Genomic DNA, 13,758 nt, shown 5'->3' on the forward strand with positions numbered 1-13,758 from the left:
GTTCAGATGCAAGACTTGGGAGAAAGTCAAGCCAAGTCAATGCAGACCTCAGCTTGAGGTAGAAGAGATCTCGCAGATCTTCCCACCACGGGCTGAGGTCTGCATCCACTGGAGAGAATTACTGGGAGTGGGTTTGTGGGCACTGCTTATTAAACCTTCAGATTAACTATTAACCTCAAGAAAAAACAGACTTAAAGTCTAGAAGTAGCTGGCCGTACCTTAAAGCATGGATACAAGCTGTGAAGTGGACTTACCTTATCATTTCTTTCACATAGAAACTTTAACCTTTGAGCTCGCTTGTGCATAAATACTCCATCCAGATGTCCCGTCTCCACTGACCGGATTTCAATAGCTTTCTCTCCCCAGCCCATTATTTGATTGGAATGAATGTAGGCTGTCAAAGGAAGCGTTTGGTAGGTGTTACAACGTGCGTTGAGCTAAACGTTATGCAACGGGCAGAAAAGCTCCCCTCAGCTGTTATTCAAAGCTTACGGAGATCAATGGCAAAGCTCTGACTGCTGGAGGCACAGGCGGCCAGGCATGTGCCCACAGGGACAGTGGCCTTTACAGTGGACCTTTCATCCAGAAATTGCTGAGTAATTTAAACAGAAGTATCACTTCTGATTCCTGCAGGTGAGGAGCTGGGCAATGGCTTGCCTGCACAGGTCGTGGAGCTGAGCAACAGCAGAGCCAGAAGAGCAACCCAGGTGCTCCCAGCTCCACACCCAGCCCCTCTTCCACTCAACACAGTATCCCACCAGTGCAACAGCTTATATTATCTTACACTTACGATGAACCAGAGCTCAAATCTTCCAGAAGTCACTTGCTCTTATTGCACAGGACCAAACTGTAGAAATTTAGCAATTGCATCACTTATCTGGCTAAAATAAATCTGCTTTGATAAACAAAAGCCCAAATGACTCAATCTCAGCATCCTCGACTCCTCTATTACTTGTCATTTGTATGTTATGCAGGTGCAGAGGAAGGGCTGACCTACCCACAGACGTAGGCATTTCTCCCCACTGGAGCACCACATCTTTAGTTATCCGTCCGTAGGTGTTCACATAGACGCCTTCATCCTCATAGCACACAAGCATCTCCATCCCGTCTGTTTTAGGCAGGATGACAATGGCGTGAGGAGTAATATTGCCCTGAATCTGCAGTTAAAATAAAACCCTAAAAGTCAGAATTACATTGAATGGAGAGAAGGGGAGGGGGAAGGGAGCAGAGCCTTAGAAACACAAAACCCTCCCTCAATTCAACAGGCACTGGCTTTCAGAGATAAGCTTCAAGGGGGATAAACTGTCGTCTTTACCCTACCCTGAAAGCAGTCTGGTACGTCAAGGATAAACAGGTTCAGCAATTCTAGAGAGATCACAACATACACGCCCCCAAGGCTGATGGATGACGCTTGGCTGTAACGCAAACTGTGACTGCTGACCGATGAATCCATCTCCTATGCAAATTAAGGCAAATCAACCCAGGATTTTACAGGCAGCTCTAGGGAGGAAACATTCCCCTTTTTTTAGCAATCAGCCTCCAGCTCCAACGGCAGCTACAGTGACTTTCCACCCATGTCTGCTCTTCCACAGCTAAGACAACAAAACCATCCCAAGCTGCCCAGTATTTCTCCCTACGCTTCTTGCCAGCTCCCGCAAGCTCTCTTCTCTTGCTCAGATCAGATTCAGCAGCTCCTGGATTTGATTAGTGACCCAGTTTCTCCCAGACCAGTTTCTCATGCTGCTCGGGCCAACAGCATGGATGGAGCTTAAATGAGCCAACAAGAAAACCTTCATCTACAGTATTTTTTGTAGCATTGGTTCCCTCTTGAAATAGCTGATGGACCCGAGAGAGGTCCTGTGGTGAGTCCCTGCTGTCAGGGGGTTTGGGAGATGTGAGCAGCAGGCTTACTGAGATTTGGGCTACCCTAGTCCTGCAACCCTCACCTGGGCAAACTGCACTGCCTCAGCAGGAACAAGTGATGGTGAGCACATCTGGGACAGCATGCAATGGGACAGTGCGCTGGGCATCCAGCTCTTGCTGGGTCTATGTTGTCCAACAACCAAGAACCTGGTTTCATGGTATCTTGCCCTACAGAGAGCTCCATTACAGCTCCATGCAGCGTATGGACAGATTCTCCTTTCTGTGGGACATGGCAACCTTAAACCTGACTGCTTGGGCATGAGGACAGAACTAGCCTGTGCAAATGATGAACATCAAGTATGTGATACCTCCGAGTCCTCTTTAAGCGAGTATCAATGAGGATGGCATCGGAGAATGTCACACCCGTGGCAAGATGTCACCTGACTTGTCACCATTTCTGAGCCACCAAGGGGCCATCCAAACCTTGCTGGTGGCCTGTGCTGGCCATGCAGCAGCACTCCCCCAGGTACTCACGTGAGATGGTATGTAGATATCATAAGAGTTCCCAGAATCTACATCAATGACATGGAAACCAGTGTGTGATCCAAAGATAACCTTGAGTCTCTGACCCTCTTCTACAGTGAGATCCACGAGCAACGGCTTGTGCTGGAGATCTGCAAAAGACTTTATAAAGCCTTCAGTGAGTATCACAGAAAACCAACAAACCCCTATAGCAGCAGCCTGATATGGTTTTGAAATCATATTTGTTTGACTGCGTTTCCTACTCAATACGTGGTTATTTATGTTCCTGTCTCTCCGTTCCTATGTCAGATGCCTCCAAGGGTATCACCCACTTGCTCCAGCCATCCCAGCAGATAAGCGCTCACCCTTGCCCAGCACAGCTCTCTTCCCCCAGGAGCCCAAGGCCTGAGGATCTGGTCTCTAAAGGAAAGTGACAGCTCAGTTTTACACGAGCGTGCGTACAGCCTGTGTCTGGGGACCCGCTGATGCCAGTGCTGCTCAGGGTAACCAGATCAGAGTCTGCAGAGTGCTGTGACCACCCACCTTCCCTCTCAGCAGGGATCACTGCTCGGGTTGGGGCAGCTGAAATGAGTCACATTAGCAAAGACCTACTTATCCCTGTTCACTCTAACCTGCTGGATGCAGGCTGGAAGCAGCTCCCTGGCACGGACCGATCCAGGCCAGAGTATCTCTCCACGGCTTAGGTCCTCAGCAGGAGGGTGAAACACCCCCAGGGATAGGAAAGGGCTCCTGGCTCTGTGCAAGGACCACTCTGATTCCTGACAGGGAATATCGGTGGGTGGTTATTTCCCACCACCCCGACAGGTCCCTGCCTACAAGGCAAGGAAAGGATGCTCAGCCCCCCAGCACCAGCAGCACTAACCAGCACCCTCAGCAGAGCCAGCAGAGGCTGGAGATCAGGCTGTTTTACTGCTGCTGAGCTCTCCATGTCACCGAGCCCATTTATTCTGGCTTTTGTTCAGAAAAAGCAAATGTGACCTAATACTGCATGAGCCCATTTGTGCTGGAAGGATCCAAAATGAGATTACTCAGCAGGAATGTCTCCAGAAGGCATTGCCCCTTGTGACTCGTCTCTGCACAGAGCTTAGGATGAAAAGTGCTTTAAAGGACTAAGTACACAATACCCGTTGGCAGGTTATAGAGGAGAAAGGTCTCACTGAAGGAAACTGAGGTAGATGAAGAGAGAGAAAATGAGAAAGAGTGGGTCATTCTCCTGGACTTTCTGTCTTGAAACAGAATCCACATTGCAGAAGGGGAGAGGACTTTGCAAAATAAAAACGGAAAATAATGCCAACCTGTTTTCATACTAGATGTGAAAAATTAGAAATTAAAAAAAAAAGAAAAAAACCCACCACCACCAAAAACCCCAACTCAATTTACTTATGGGCATTTGGTCAGCTTTCTGCAAACTTCCCAAGTAACGCCTGCCAGCATCAGCTAATACTAACACTTGATTGCCAGCCATAAGCAGAATGTATCCCATCTCCCATGCCTGCCAGGCACCCCGAGGAGCTCAGCTACGTAAGCAAGACGCTTTTCTGCTCTGCATAGTACTGAAATCTCACGTATTTACAATCACAGAGTGTATTTTGGTTAAAAGATAAACATACCTTAAACGCCATAAACTTGTGATATGGTTTAGGAGCCCAAGCGTAGATCTCGACAGCGTTCTTTAAGGCAATCACCAAGAACTTGATTCTTTCGTATTTCACTAAAATAAAAATAAAACCCATTTTAAAACCATTCACTTTCCAACAAGACTGAACAACTCATCTCCAGGAAGAGCTGCTCAGGCTGTCTCTCCGCTGGTTCTCATTTGGGAAAGTGCCCACCTAGTACACAGAGATCAATACTGAATTTCTTTGTGGCTGTGGTCTACCCATACTTCTAAGAGAAATTGTCAGGTCAGATCTAAGACTAGACAACAAAAACACATCTCTCTGGGCATTTTTTCCCACTCACCGACTTTGTAGTGGATGCAGCCCTCCAAGTCCCCGACCGTGATCCAGCCCTGCTTCTTCTCCACTTCAGGGTCATTGTGTAAAATCCTGTTTCTCAGCCACGAGAGATAGTACACGCGCAGCTTGTTCTTCTTTCCTGTCGGCAAAGGGAACTTCCCTGTCAGAGCCGTGCACGTGTGCATGGGAAATATTGAGATTTCAGTGCTTATTTTCACTCACAAGAAGATAAAATTAAAAGTTTGTTTCACAATGAGGCTGACAATAGGAATTGGAAATGTTCCTCTTCCTATAAATCAGTGTTCAGGATTGTGTAAAATCCTGTTTCTCAGCCACGAGAGATAGTACACGCGCAGCTTGTTCTTCTTTCCTGTCGGCAAAGGGAACTTCCCTGTCAGAGCCGTGCACGTGCGCATGGGAAATATTGAGATTTCAGTGCTTATTTTCACTCACAAGAAGATAAAATTAAAAGTTTGTTTCACAATGAGGCTGACAATAGGAATTGGAAATGTTCCTCTTCCTATAAATCAGTGTTCAGGGAGGGACAGTCGGGCACAGCGGGGCTGTGACCCCAGCTCTTACCACTCAGCTCCCTGGTTTCTTTCCCCCTCTTCTCCTTCGTACAACATTCACACCACCCCGGAGCCCAGACGCGAGCTCCTTGGCGTGCGACAGGCATCACCATTTGCCGACAAGCCCCGTGCTGGGCTCTGCAACGCCGCGGGGCTGCCAAATGTCTGCCCACCTCTTGGATGGCTGCGATCTGGCTATAAACCTCCCTGCTGCTGCAAACCCCCGCTACCGGGACAGGACACAGCTCGCACCGAGCCCGGTGGGAGAGGACCCAAACCATAAACCAGGGGCTCTGGCTGCTCGTGGGTTTCCACAAGTCCCCAGGGCTTGTCCTCAGCACCGTCTCAGAGGCTGGTGCTCTCTGGCGCTACCTCCCATTCATCTTCCACCCCTTCTTCCTACAGCCGTATCCCCAAAGCCCCAGGGGAGCTGCAGAGCAAGGCAGATGACGAAGCAGCATTTTTTAAGACCCTCCTCTGAATGGAGGGAGCAGGAATTTGCTGGCCAATGCAGAGTGAGCCCAGGGGGGTGTTGAACAGCATGAAAGTAAACAGAAGGATGCTATGGAGGAATTTTCCTAAGGAGCATTTCTCTTGCTGTCCTTGGTGAGCTTTGTGGGGCAGGTATCAGCAGGAGAAGGCTCTGCCCCAGCTCTGCCACCCGTGTGCTTCATGGGGCTGCTCTGCAGGGAGGATGCTGGGCGCTCTCCTGGGGGACTGGACTACAGAGGTTTTGCTTTTTTTTCCCAGAAATCACCCCATGAGCCTGATTTGAGAGCTCCGGAGCTCCTGTCTGAACGCAGGGACAGTGACAAGCCTGTAGCCCTCACGATGCTCAGGGCACCCCAAGCACAGCCATGGCCTGAGCCCCGAAGCCATGGTTCATGGCTCCCTTGGCTAGAGCCAAACAAACCCAAAAGCAGAGCTCGCTGCCCCCGCAAGCTGTGACTACCCGCCTTGCTGAGGGATCTGCCTGTACCCTGCACCTTCCCTGCCCTGCTAAAGGAGGATGGAGCGTTGCAGATGAAGCAGAGCCAGCAGGCGATGGGAACAAATTGTCCCGGACGCGTTCTTGCAGATCTAACGCCTTTGATGCTGGAATAAACCACCTCCAGCCTCCCCTGGGAGCTTCCCTCTGACAGCAGTGGGCAGGTTTTGTCTGAGCTGGAACTGCTCGAGCACATGGCCAAGCAGGTTAACGATGGCGTACCTGATATTGTCACGAGGACGTTAAGACCCTCGAGTACGTCCATCTGTTGAAATCGCCGTCTGTTGATGAGGTTGTAGACCTTCCCTTGTCCGCTTCGATCCAGCAGCATCAGGCCGTTTTCTGTGCCCACCAGCAGATTCACACCTGGAGAGGAGAAGGCAATGGGCACCGGGAGCTGTGGCTGCTCCCGAGGACGACACCCCGAGCTCATCTCTGCTACCACCCAGAGAGTGACCGATCCCAGCTAAGGCTGTGATCTTCCCATGAACGTGAAGGGTCACTCTGACAGCACGGGGACCCAAGGACATCAGCCTTGCTTGGGATCGCAAAGGGGACAACCAGGGGCTCAGTTCTGCGATGACACGTTGGCGTTTCATCACCAGCCACATGCTCTGGAGAGCTCTGCCGAGGGCACGGCATGCTCAGGGCTTACCCCACAAAGCAGCACAGAGGATCTCCGAGTTGAAGCGCTTCTTGTATTTCCGGATCTCCGGGGTGTCGCTGTGGGGACGGATGTTGGTGGGGTTGACGTTCACCACCGAGATCTTCCGGGCTTCGTTCAGCTTGGCCTGCTCCTGCCTGAGCAGCTCGCTGGTGAACAGGGCTTGCAAGGAAACACAACGGAGGGGTGATGGGCTGACTGTACATACCTCTCCTGTCACCTTTTTTTTTGGATAGGAAGGCAATATGTGGTTTATTTTCTGATGGGGGAGTCATCACTATGTTACGAGTTTGTAGAGGGATCATCAGGATTTTCTCATGGGTTGGAACCACCACCAAACCCATAAGCAGGTGATGCCCCCCAACCTCCAGCCCTGCCTACCGAGCTGACCAGCGCTATTTGCTGCCTGCCTGCCCACATCCACCCATTTCTAAATGACTTCTGAGCAACAGCCAGCTTTTTGGAGTGATTGCCACCTCCTAGTTCTGCCAGGAACATTTCTCCTGGCTGCCCGGGCAGATGGGTGGGTGGATTTCTGCTGCTGCCTGTTTTCTCCCAGACCTTTCTGTTGGCATTTCACTGGTGGGGGGAGGAGGAGTTGGATGGAAACTGGAGAGCACAAGGACGCAGACATGAGCAATGTCTGGACAAGAGTAAGTGAAACGTGGAAGAGGTTCAGTAGTTCAGAGTTGTTCAGTCTCCATGACCTGGTTTCTACAAGGCCCTCCCCTCTCAAACTGGCCACATTGCCTCCTACCAGTAGCAGATGACTCTTCATCCTCATCTTCATCTTCATCAGTAGGTGAGGTCTGATACACTCTGGTGTCCACAAAGGGGGTGAAGGAAGCTTTGGTGCTACTTCCCATACCGTACTGGAAAATAAACAGCAAAGAGAGAGCTCAGAGCACAGAAACAATAATTGTGTGTGTGTGTGTGTAAGACTTTCTAATTAGCAGACCCAGTGCCTGCCCCTGCGAGGCCCTTTTTGAGCCCTCTATGAACATCTGCTCCTCCTTCCCCAGAACTAATCGACAAAAACATTAAATTGGATTTGCAAGTGTCCCTGAGCGACAGCAAACGAGCGGAGCAGGGCCTGGCTCTGCTCTCCTCTCGCAGGCAGAAGCACAGCACAGCCACGAGACCGGTTAGCGGAGAAGCCGCAGGGCCAGAGGCAAAAGTCAATGCAGGTAAAACCCACCTTGTCTGCATGTAACGCACCTGCCTTAGAAGCAGGACGTCAGGCAGGCAAGGGTTTGTTTTCCCCACTCTCCTGCTGTGCAGGGAGGTTGGCAGGATGGTGCTGGGAGCCCCTGGCAAGGGGCAGCTCACATGGACCAGTGACCACCGGAGTAATTCAGAGAGCTGGAAAAGGTGGGACTGATGCTTTCCTTGTGCCAAAGACAAACGCTAACAAGCACAGTCTGAACAACAGGTCGTGGAAATCTGTTTTAGGAGCTGTGAAGCACAGGCAGGAGAGCTCGTACAGCCATAATACCGCCCTGCTTTTACCACCCGTTATCTAGGGGTTTGCTGGGCTAAGCCCAAAATACAGATGCTCCTGGGAAAGCAGAAGTCAGCTCTGCAGCAAAACGCCGAATTATTGTCTGGCTGCTCCGGTTTCAGGAGGACCTGAAGTGCTGGAGAAGGGGAATGCATGGAGAGAGGTGTACGATGCGTTAGGGAGGGATTTTGAAGAGGGGGTGTTTGGAAATGCCTCGGATACCCAGGCTGGTCAGAAGGTGGCATCCCCACCACGGCTCCAGCCCTCCCAAAGTCTGGCCTTCAGCACACCTCACCGGGACCTCACCGACAGGTCGCTCGCAATTTCAATGAAGTGTTTTGAACTGCCTACAGCACTTCAGGTGGGCCTGCAGCAAAGGCCATTTCTAAGCTAATAAAACTTCCCCCGAAGGTATCGCAGGGAACGTCCCAGCCAATACTTTGCCAAGGGAATTTGGAGAGGAACAAACCGCAACATCACGCTGCTTTCTTTTTACAGCCATTGTTTGTTAAGGGAGAAAATGGGGCTAAGACCTTCTCCCAGCCAAAAGGAAACCCTTGCTGCGGGAGTCAAAGTGACCTGATTTCCCCCCTTGTTGAGAAGCTTATTTTTCCCACGCCAGTATCCACCCAGCACATGCTGTATGTACAACCTGTCAAGAGCTGCAGCAGCAGCAAAACCCAAGTCACTCTGCAGCAGCACTATTGCTCACGTTGCTCTTCCTTAGCATATTTTCCTTCTCCAAAATAAACCTTCCTCAGCTTCCCTGTCACCAAATCCCCAGAGCCCAGGCTGCTCCCCGTGCTGACAACTGCCATGGGGACAAGCCCGTGCCACGGGGAGTCCCACCGCCCCAGCACATCCGTACTGAAACTGGGCTGGTACCTGTCCTCCGGTGTGGGACAAAAAGGGTTAGGGGCAAAAAAAACATGGGGTGTGGGAGCACTCTTGTGGCTCTGGACTTCCCAAGGTGGTACCAAGCAGGTTTTGGGGCCGGCGGGCACCTGGCTGGGTGAGCTGGCATCCATGCCCCGCGCCTGCCAAACCCACGCTGCGCATCCGCTTCCCTCCGGGCTCCATGTCCCTGACAGCCCGCCTGTTTCCATGGAAACGGGATGCGGTTCCAAAAAGTACGTGATGAGGAGATAACAGCCTGCGGCAGGGAAGGCTGCAGAGCAGAGACCGCCTTTCCACACACGGCATGGCTGCGTTTGTGTGCGCACCTAAGATAAACTCGCTGCTTTGTGCTTCTTCCATATCCAAGATACACACATTTTTTTCCTGCGCTGGATTTCTTTCACACAAAGCCCCCACAATTCAAGGAGAGGAAAAAACTCAGTATTTACAGGGAACTCAGTATTTACAGGGAACTCAGTATTTACAGGGATGCTTTCCAGCCGAGAGCCAGGTGCTTTCTAACAAATGAATCACAAACAAACCCCTCATCCCAACGCACCGAGCATTTCTTTCCTCTGCTCACGTTCAGCTACATTTTAACAACTGGCATTTTAACAACTTCAAGTCCATTATTTAAATATTAAGACCTCAGCTTCCTCCAGGTCCTGTTCAACTGCCCATAAACCTCCGCGGTGGCCTACGGAGACAGTGTCAAGCTGCAGGGCGAGGCAGCGCTTGCTCCCTCCTTTCTGCTCGCAGCACCACGAGTCACCTGGAAGCCTGCAAACTAACCCCCAAATTTCCATTTGCACCCACTCCCGGCTCAGTCAGCCCTAAAAATACAGTTTTAGAAATGGAAAAGATCTTCTTGGTTGCTATTCTATAAATGAATGTATTTAAACCCAACCCTTGTCTGTGTTTAAGCAGTCCCAGGATGACCGCGGAAGGTGTTACTTTCAGGATCAGCTCTCTCATCACCACTTTTAAAGGCAACAAGGAAACAGATAAAACCTTGAGGTCAAGTCACACACCATCTGTTCTTAACGTTCTATCAATGCACAGTTCCAAGCAATTTTTATTTTTATACTGCTAGTAAAAGTAAGCCATCAAACGAGTACATCATTTCTATGAAAGAGAATATGATGACAGAACTTTTGATGAATAACCAACAAGATGAAAAGAAAAAAATTAAATAAACCAGCTTATTTAGCACCAAATGGTTCAATTTCTCGTGGGAAAACAGAGAACTATGTGCCTGGTTCCCACAGCTGGTAATGGTAAGCAGGACACATCAGTTCCCTTGTCTTATGCGTCACATCTTGTACTTTTCTAGGACTCTTTACACCTTACACAATGTTTATGTTCAATTGTGTCCCTGTAGAACAGCTACCAGGGAGAAATACTTTGTCATGACTGGAAACACACAATTGTGTGCAGAATTTTTTCTAGTCTGAAGAACTATCTGGAATTTTTTTGGCTTCATTAACCTTTTGAGTCATGTTAAGTATCAGAGATGGCACGGGTGGAAGCTGCACCCAGCTGAAGTAAAAGGCATTGCTGGCTCTCATAATTTTCTTGTATTTCCAAGTATCAAAAAAAAAAAAATATGGGGATTTCAGATCAGCTGGCACCATTCAAGCCATCACCACCAAAACTCTAGCTGGTGGGCTTGAGAGAAGACCTAAGACACATTTCTACCATCAGCCACAGATCCATACAGCGATAACCCACCAGATTCCCTTGTATTTCCACTACACTCACCCATGTGGACCAGAAACAGAGAGAGAGCAGAGCCAAGAAAGCCAGGGAGGAAAGCAGGAAAGCCCTTCATGGGGCAGAGATGTTAATACTTGTTTAAAGCAATGCAAAGGAGAAAGAGGATCCCCCCCGCCCCCCACCTACTTCAGGCACCGAGTCCATGTCCTGCGCATGCGTGGAGACTCGCCCCAGGGCCTCGGTCGGCGTGCCCGCAGGCGAGTGGCTTTGCTGCACCAGGTCGGGCAGATTGATGTGACCTGCAAAGCCATTGCTGGCTGCGTGGCCAGAACGCTTTTTTTCACCAGAGGTCTGCAGAGACACAAGGCGTGAGGAAGAAAGAGAAGGGGGGGATGGGGAGGGAAAAAAAAAAAAAGAGAAAAAGAAGAGGAAAAAAACCAAACAAAACCAAGTCGTTGGCAGTCCCCCAGTTCCCAGAGCAAGCGCAGGAGAAGAACCCTCTCTGTTTCCATCCCCATGCAATCTGGCAAGCAGCAAACCAACCCCCCATCCCAGGGGAAAGAGAGACAGGATTAATCACAAAGTCAATGCAGAGTCATTAGCCACGTCACAGCGAGAGAAGCCTGATCACGGTCGTTTGGAGACAAGGAACGTAGGGGAGATTCTGCTCTTGCCACCATGGGTGCAAAGCCCATGGCAGCCCTCCTCCCACATGCCACCGGCCACGGTGACAGCAGAATCTGACCCCTCCACCAGCATTAGCCTTAACGGCTTGGCACAGCTACGGCAGCGAGTAGCCTGACTGCAAATGCCAGCGCAGCCCCGGTCGCATGTTTCCATAACCCAAACCAGCAGTGAACAGCGGCAGCACGACTGGCACCTCGCCCTGCGCACACGGCTCCCAGGGCTGCCCCGGGGCTTCCCTTCCTCTCCATCCCCACCTCTGCAAGCCAGGGGCTGGGAAGTTTCGCCCTTCCCTGCCTACCGTTTTGAGGTGTTTGCTGTTTTGGTGAATCCTACGTACCTGGAGCACATCAACGAGATTGCTACAGGGACCTGTCCCTTTACTGGGATTAGTGGAAAACTCCCTCTGAACACACTCACCGAGTTTCCGATCAGTCCTGACAACATCTATCTTTTGATCACTAGTTACCATCACCTTCAGCCGCCTTTGCCATCCTGCCAAAGAGCGAAAAGCCCTTTGCCCAAAGCCCGCTGACCCCACTGAGTCTGTCCTCTGATGGCTACACTGGCAGTTGGGTGCAAAGAATAGGCACCCAGCACGAGGTTGCAGTTTGGATTTCTTACCACGCTTCTTCCTCCCAAGGAGGTTTCCGAGCTGCTTGTCTTGCCCGTGACTTTTAAACCCTTCTGCATCGCTATTTTCTCATACAGCCTTGCCGGTGTGACACGTATTTTACAGCTGCGATGCTCGACACCAAGCTCACTTCAGAAATGGCTGCCTGTTATAGCAGTGACTTGTTCTGCTCAATCACATCACCCTCCCTGCTACAAGGATGCGCAGAGGGCTGCCCTGTTTTACTAACTGCCAGAGCCTCCTGCCCCCTCACCAGGAGACCTGCTACCCGTCTGCGCTTCCAGCAGCATCACCAGCATGTTCCAGCAACCAGGAAACCGAGAAATGCTGGAGGAGATCCTGCACAGCCTTCCTCTGCCTCACTCCTGCAGCACCATCCCTCAGGGCTGCTCCCACCGCAGCCTTACCCCCACGATGCCAGAGCTGGGGGCTCGCATCCCAGCGGGATGGCCAGTGCCCCTGCAGCCATGCTGGGTGAGCACAGGACACCTTGCTGGTGGGGAGGGGGCCTTGGACCTCCCCAGGTGGGACCAGCCCTTGATAAAAGCCTCCAAACGTGCTCTCCGAACACCGCACGCCTCTGACAGTCCCACGGTGGCAAAGGTTGGAAAGAAGAGGGGAAACCTGGGGCCAGGTTCCAAGAGTATTAACTACATGCTGTAAATTGAAGGTAACTTCTGTCGCCTGGAGCCCTTGCGCGATGAGGGCAGTCATTTGTAGAAGCAGCCTCCCTGCCGTGCCCTGGCATTACTATTCACTGCTGTTTGTAGTTCTGAGAAACATTTCCCACTTGTCACATTTGCTCCGAGTGCAAATTGTATTACGAGTGTAAATTGCATTACGAGAGCGCTAACGAGCACAATTTACTCAGTCATTTTGTGTTCCGGACACACAGCACTGTTAGTTTTTGTGCTTACATGGGCAAAACCTCCTGAAGATGCTCCATGGAAATATTTGTTTTACAACTTACCTCCCTCACCATTAAAGTCCCTTCCCTTGAAATATTGCTAAACGTATCTGCATGGGAAGTCTCCAGCGCGTGGGTTGTCACCATTCCCAGGTTGTACGGCTCATTGCTTCCAGGAATTCCTGTTGGGCTGAGGACAGAATGCAAAAAGCATTAATGAGGGAGATTTCCTTTGCTAAACTAGACGAAAAATCCTCTAATACAGTATTATTTCAATAAGGGTAAGGCTTTGCATCTCAGAGGAAGAAAAATTAGAAAATATATCCACTTAAATGTATGGGGAAATTATTTATGTTGTCAAAAATACAGGACCAAGGTCAGCTTGATACACTACAGATACAGCATGGAGACCAAAGAGAAGGGGCCCTTCTCCTCCCAAGGTGCCCTGAGAGGGGCACTGATGAACAGGTAACGAGGAGTTGCACTCCCGCTCTACCTTACATCATTTTTTTTTCTACTTAAGAAAGTTTTAAAAAAATAATTCACTCCCTTTATCCCCCATCTGAACCCCTAAAAAGGGAACACTGCATCAGGGCATCTGCTGACAGAAGACAAGGGAGGGGATAGGGTTTGGAGGAGGTCTGGGCAGGAGTACAAGTTGTGTCCTGTGGCTCTCTGCTGTTTTCCAGGTGAACACGTAGCCCTAACCCATGACTTGGCCTGGAGTTTATTTCTGCGCTCCTGTCTCAAGGGAGAGGCTGGAATTTATTCTCACACACATTAGATTTTAGGACTGCCTGAGAGAGGATGTGGCAGGTGGTGAGCAGCCAC

The 13,758-nt window shown here is 50.4% G+C and overlaps 1 protein-coding gene across 1 annotated transcript in view; it reads right to left on the reverse strand.

Moving 5' to 3' along the window:
- The window catches only part of TNIK (TRAF2 and NCK interacting kinase), a 158,810-nt gene that overhangs the window by 3,163 nt on the left and 141,889 nt on the right, over window positions 1-13,758 (reverse strand). The window contains exons 23-32 of the mRNA XM_068406081.1: window positions 12,991-13,117; window positions 10,889-11,053; window positions 7,346-7,460; window positions 6,580-6,750; window positions 6,147-6,290; window positions 4,369-4,503; window positions 4,017-4,117; window positions 2,398-2,547; window positions 998-1,157; window positions 255-394 (exon numbers count right to left, since the gene is read on the reverse strand). Coding sequence (XP_068262182.1) covers window positions 255-394; window positions 998-1,157; window positions 2,398-2,547; window positions 4,017-4,117; window positions 4,369-4,503; window positions 6,147-6,290; window positions 6,580-6,750; window positions 7,346-7,460; window positions 10,889-11,053; window positions 12,991-13,117 — 1,408 coding nt within the window. The remainder of the gene's footprint in view (window positions 1-254; window positions 395-997; window positions 1,158-2,397; window positions 2,548-4,016; window positions 4,118-4,368; window positions 4,504-6,146; window positions 6,291-6,579; window positions 6,751-7,345; window positions 7,461-10,888; window positions 11,054-12,990; window positions 13,118-13,758) is intronic.

The sequence above is a fragment of the Nyctibius grandis genome, chromosome 8, assembly GCF_013368605.1.
Source record: "Nyctibius grandis isolate bNycGra1 chromosome 8, bNycGra1.pri, whole genome shotgun sequence".
Lineage (NCBI taxonomy): Eukaryota > Metazoa > Chordata > Aves > Nyctibiiformes > Nyctibiidae > Nyctibius > Nyctibius grandis.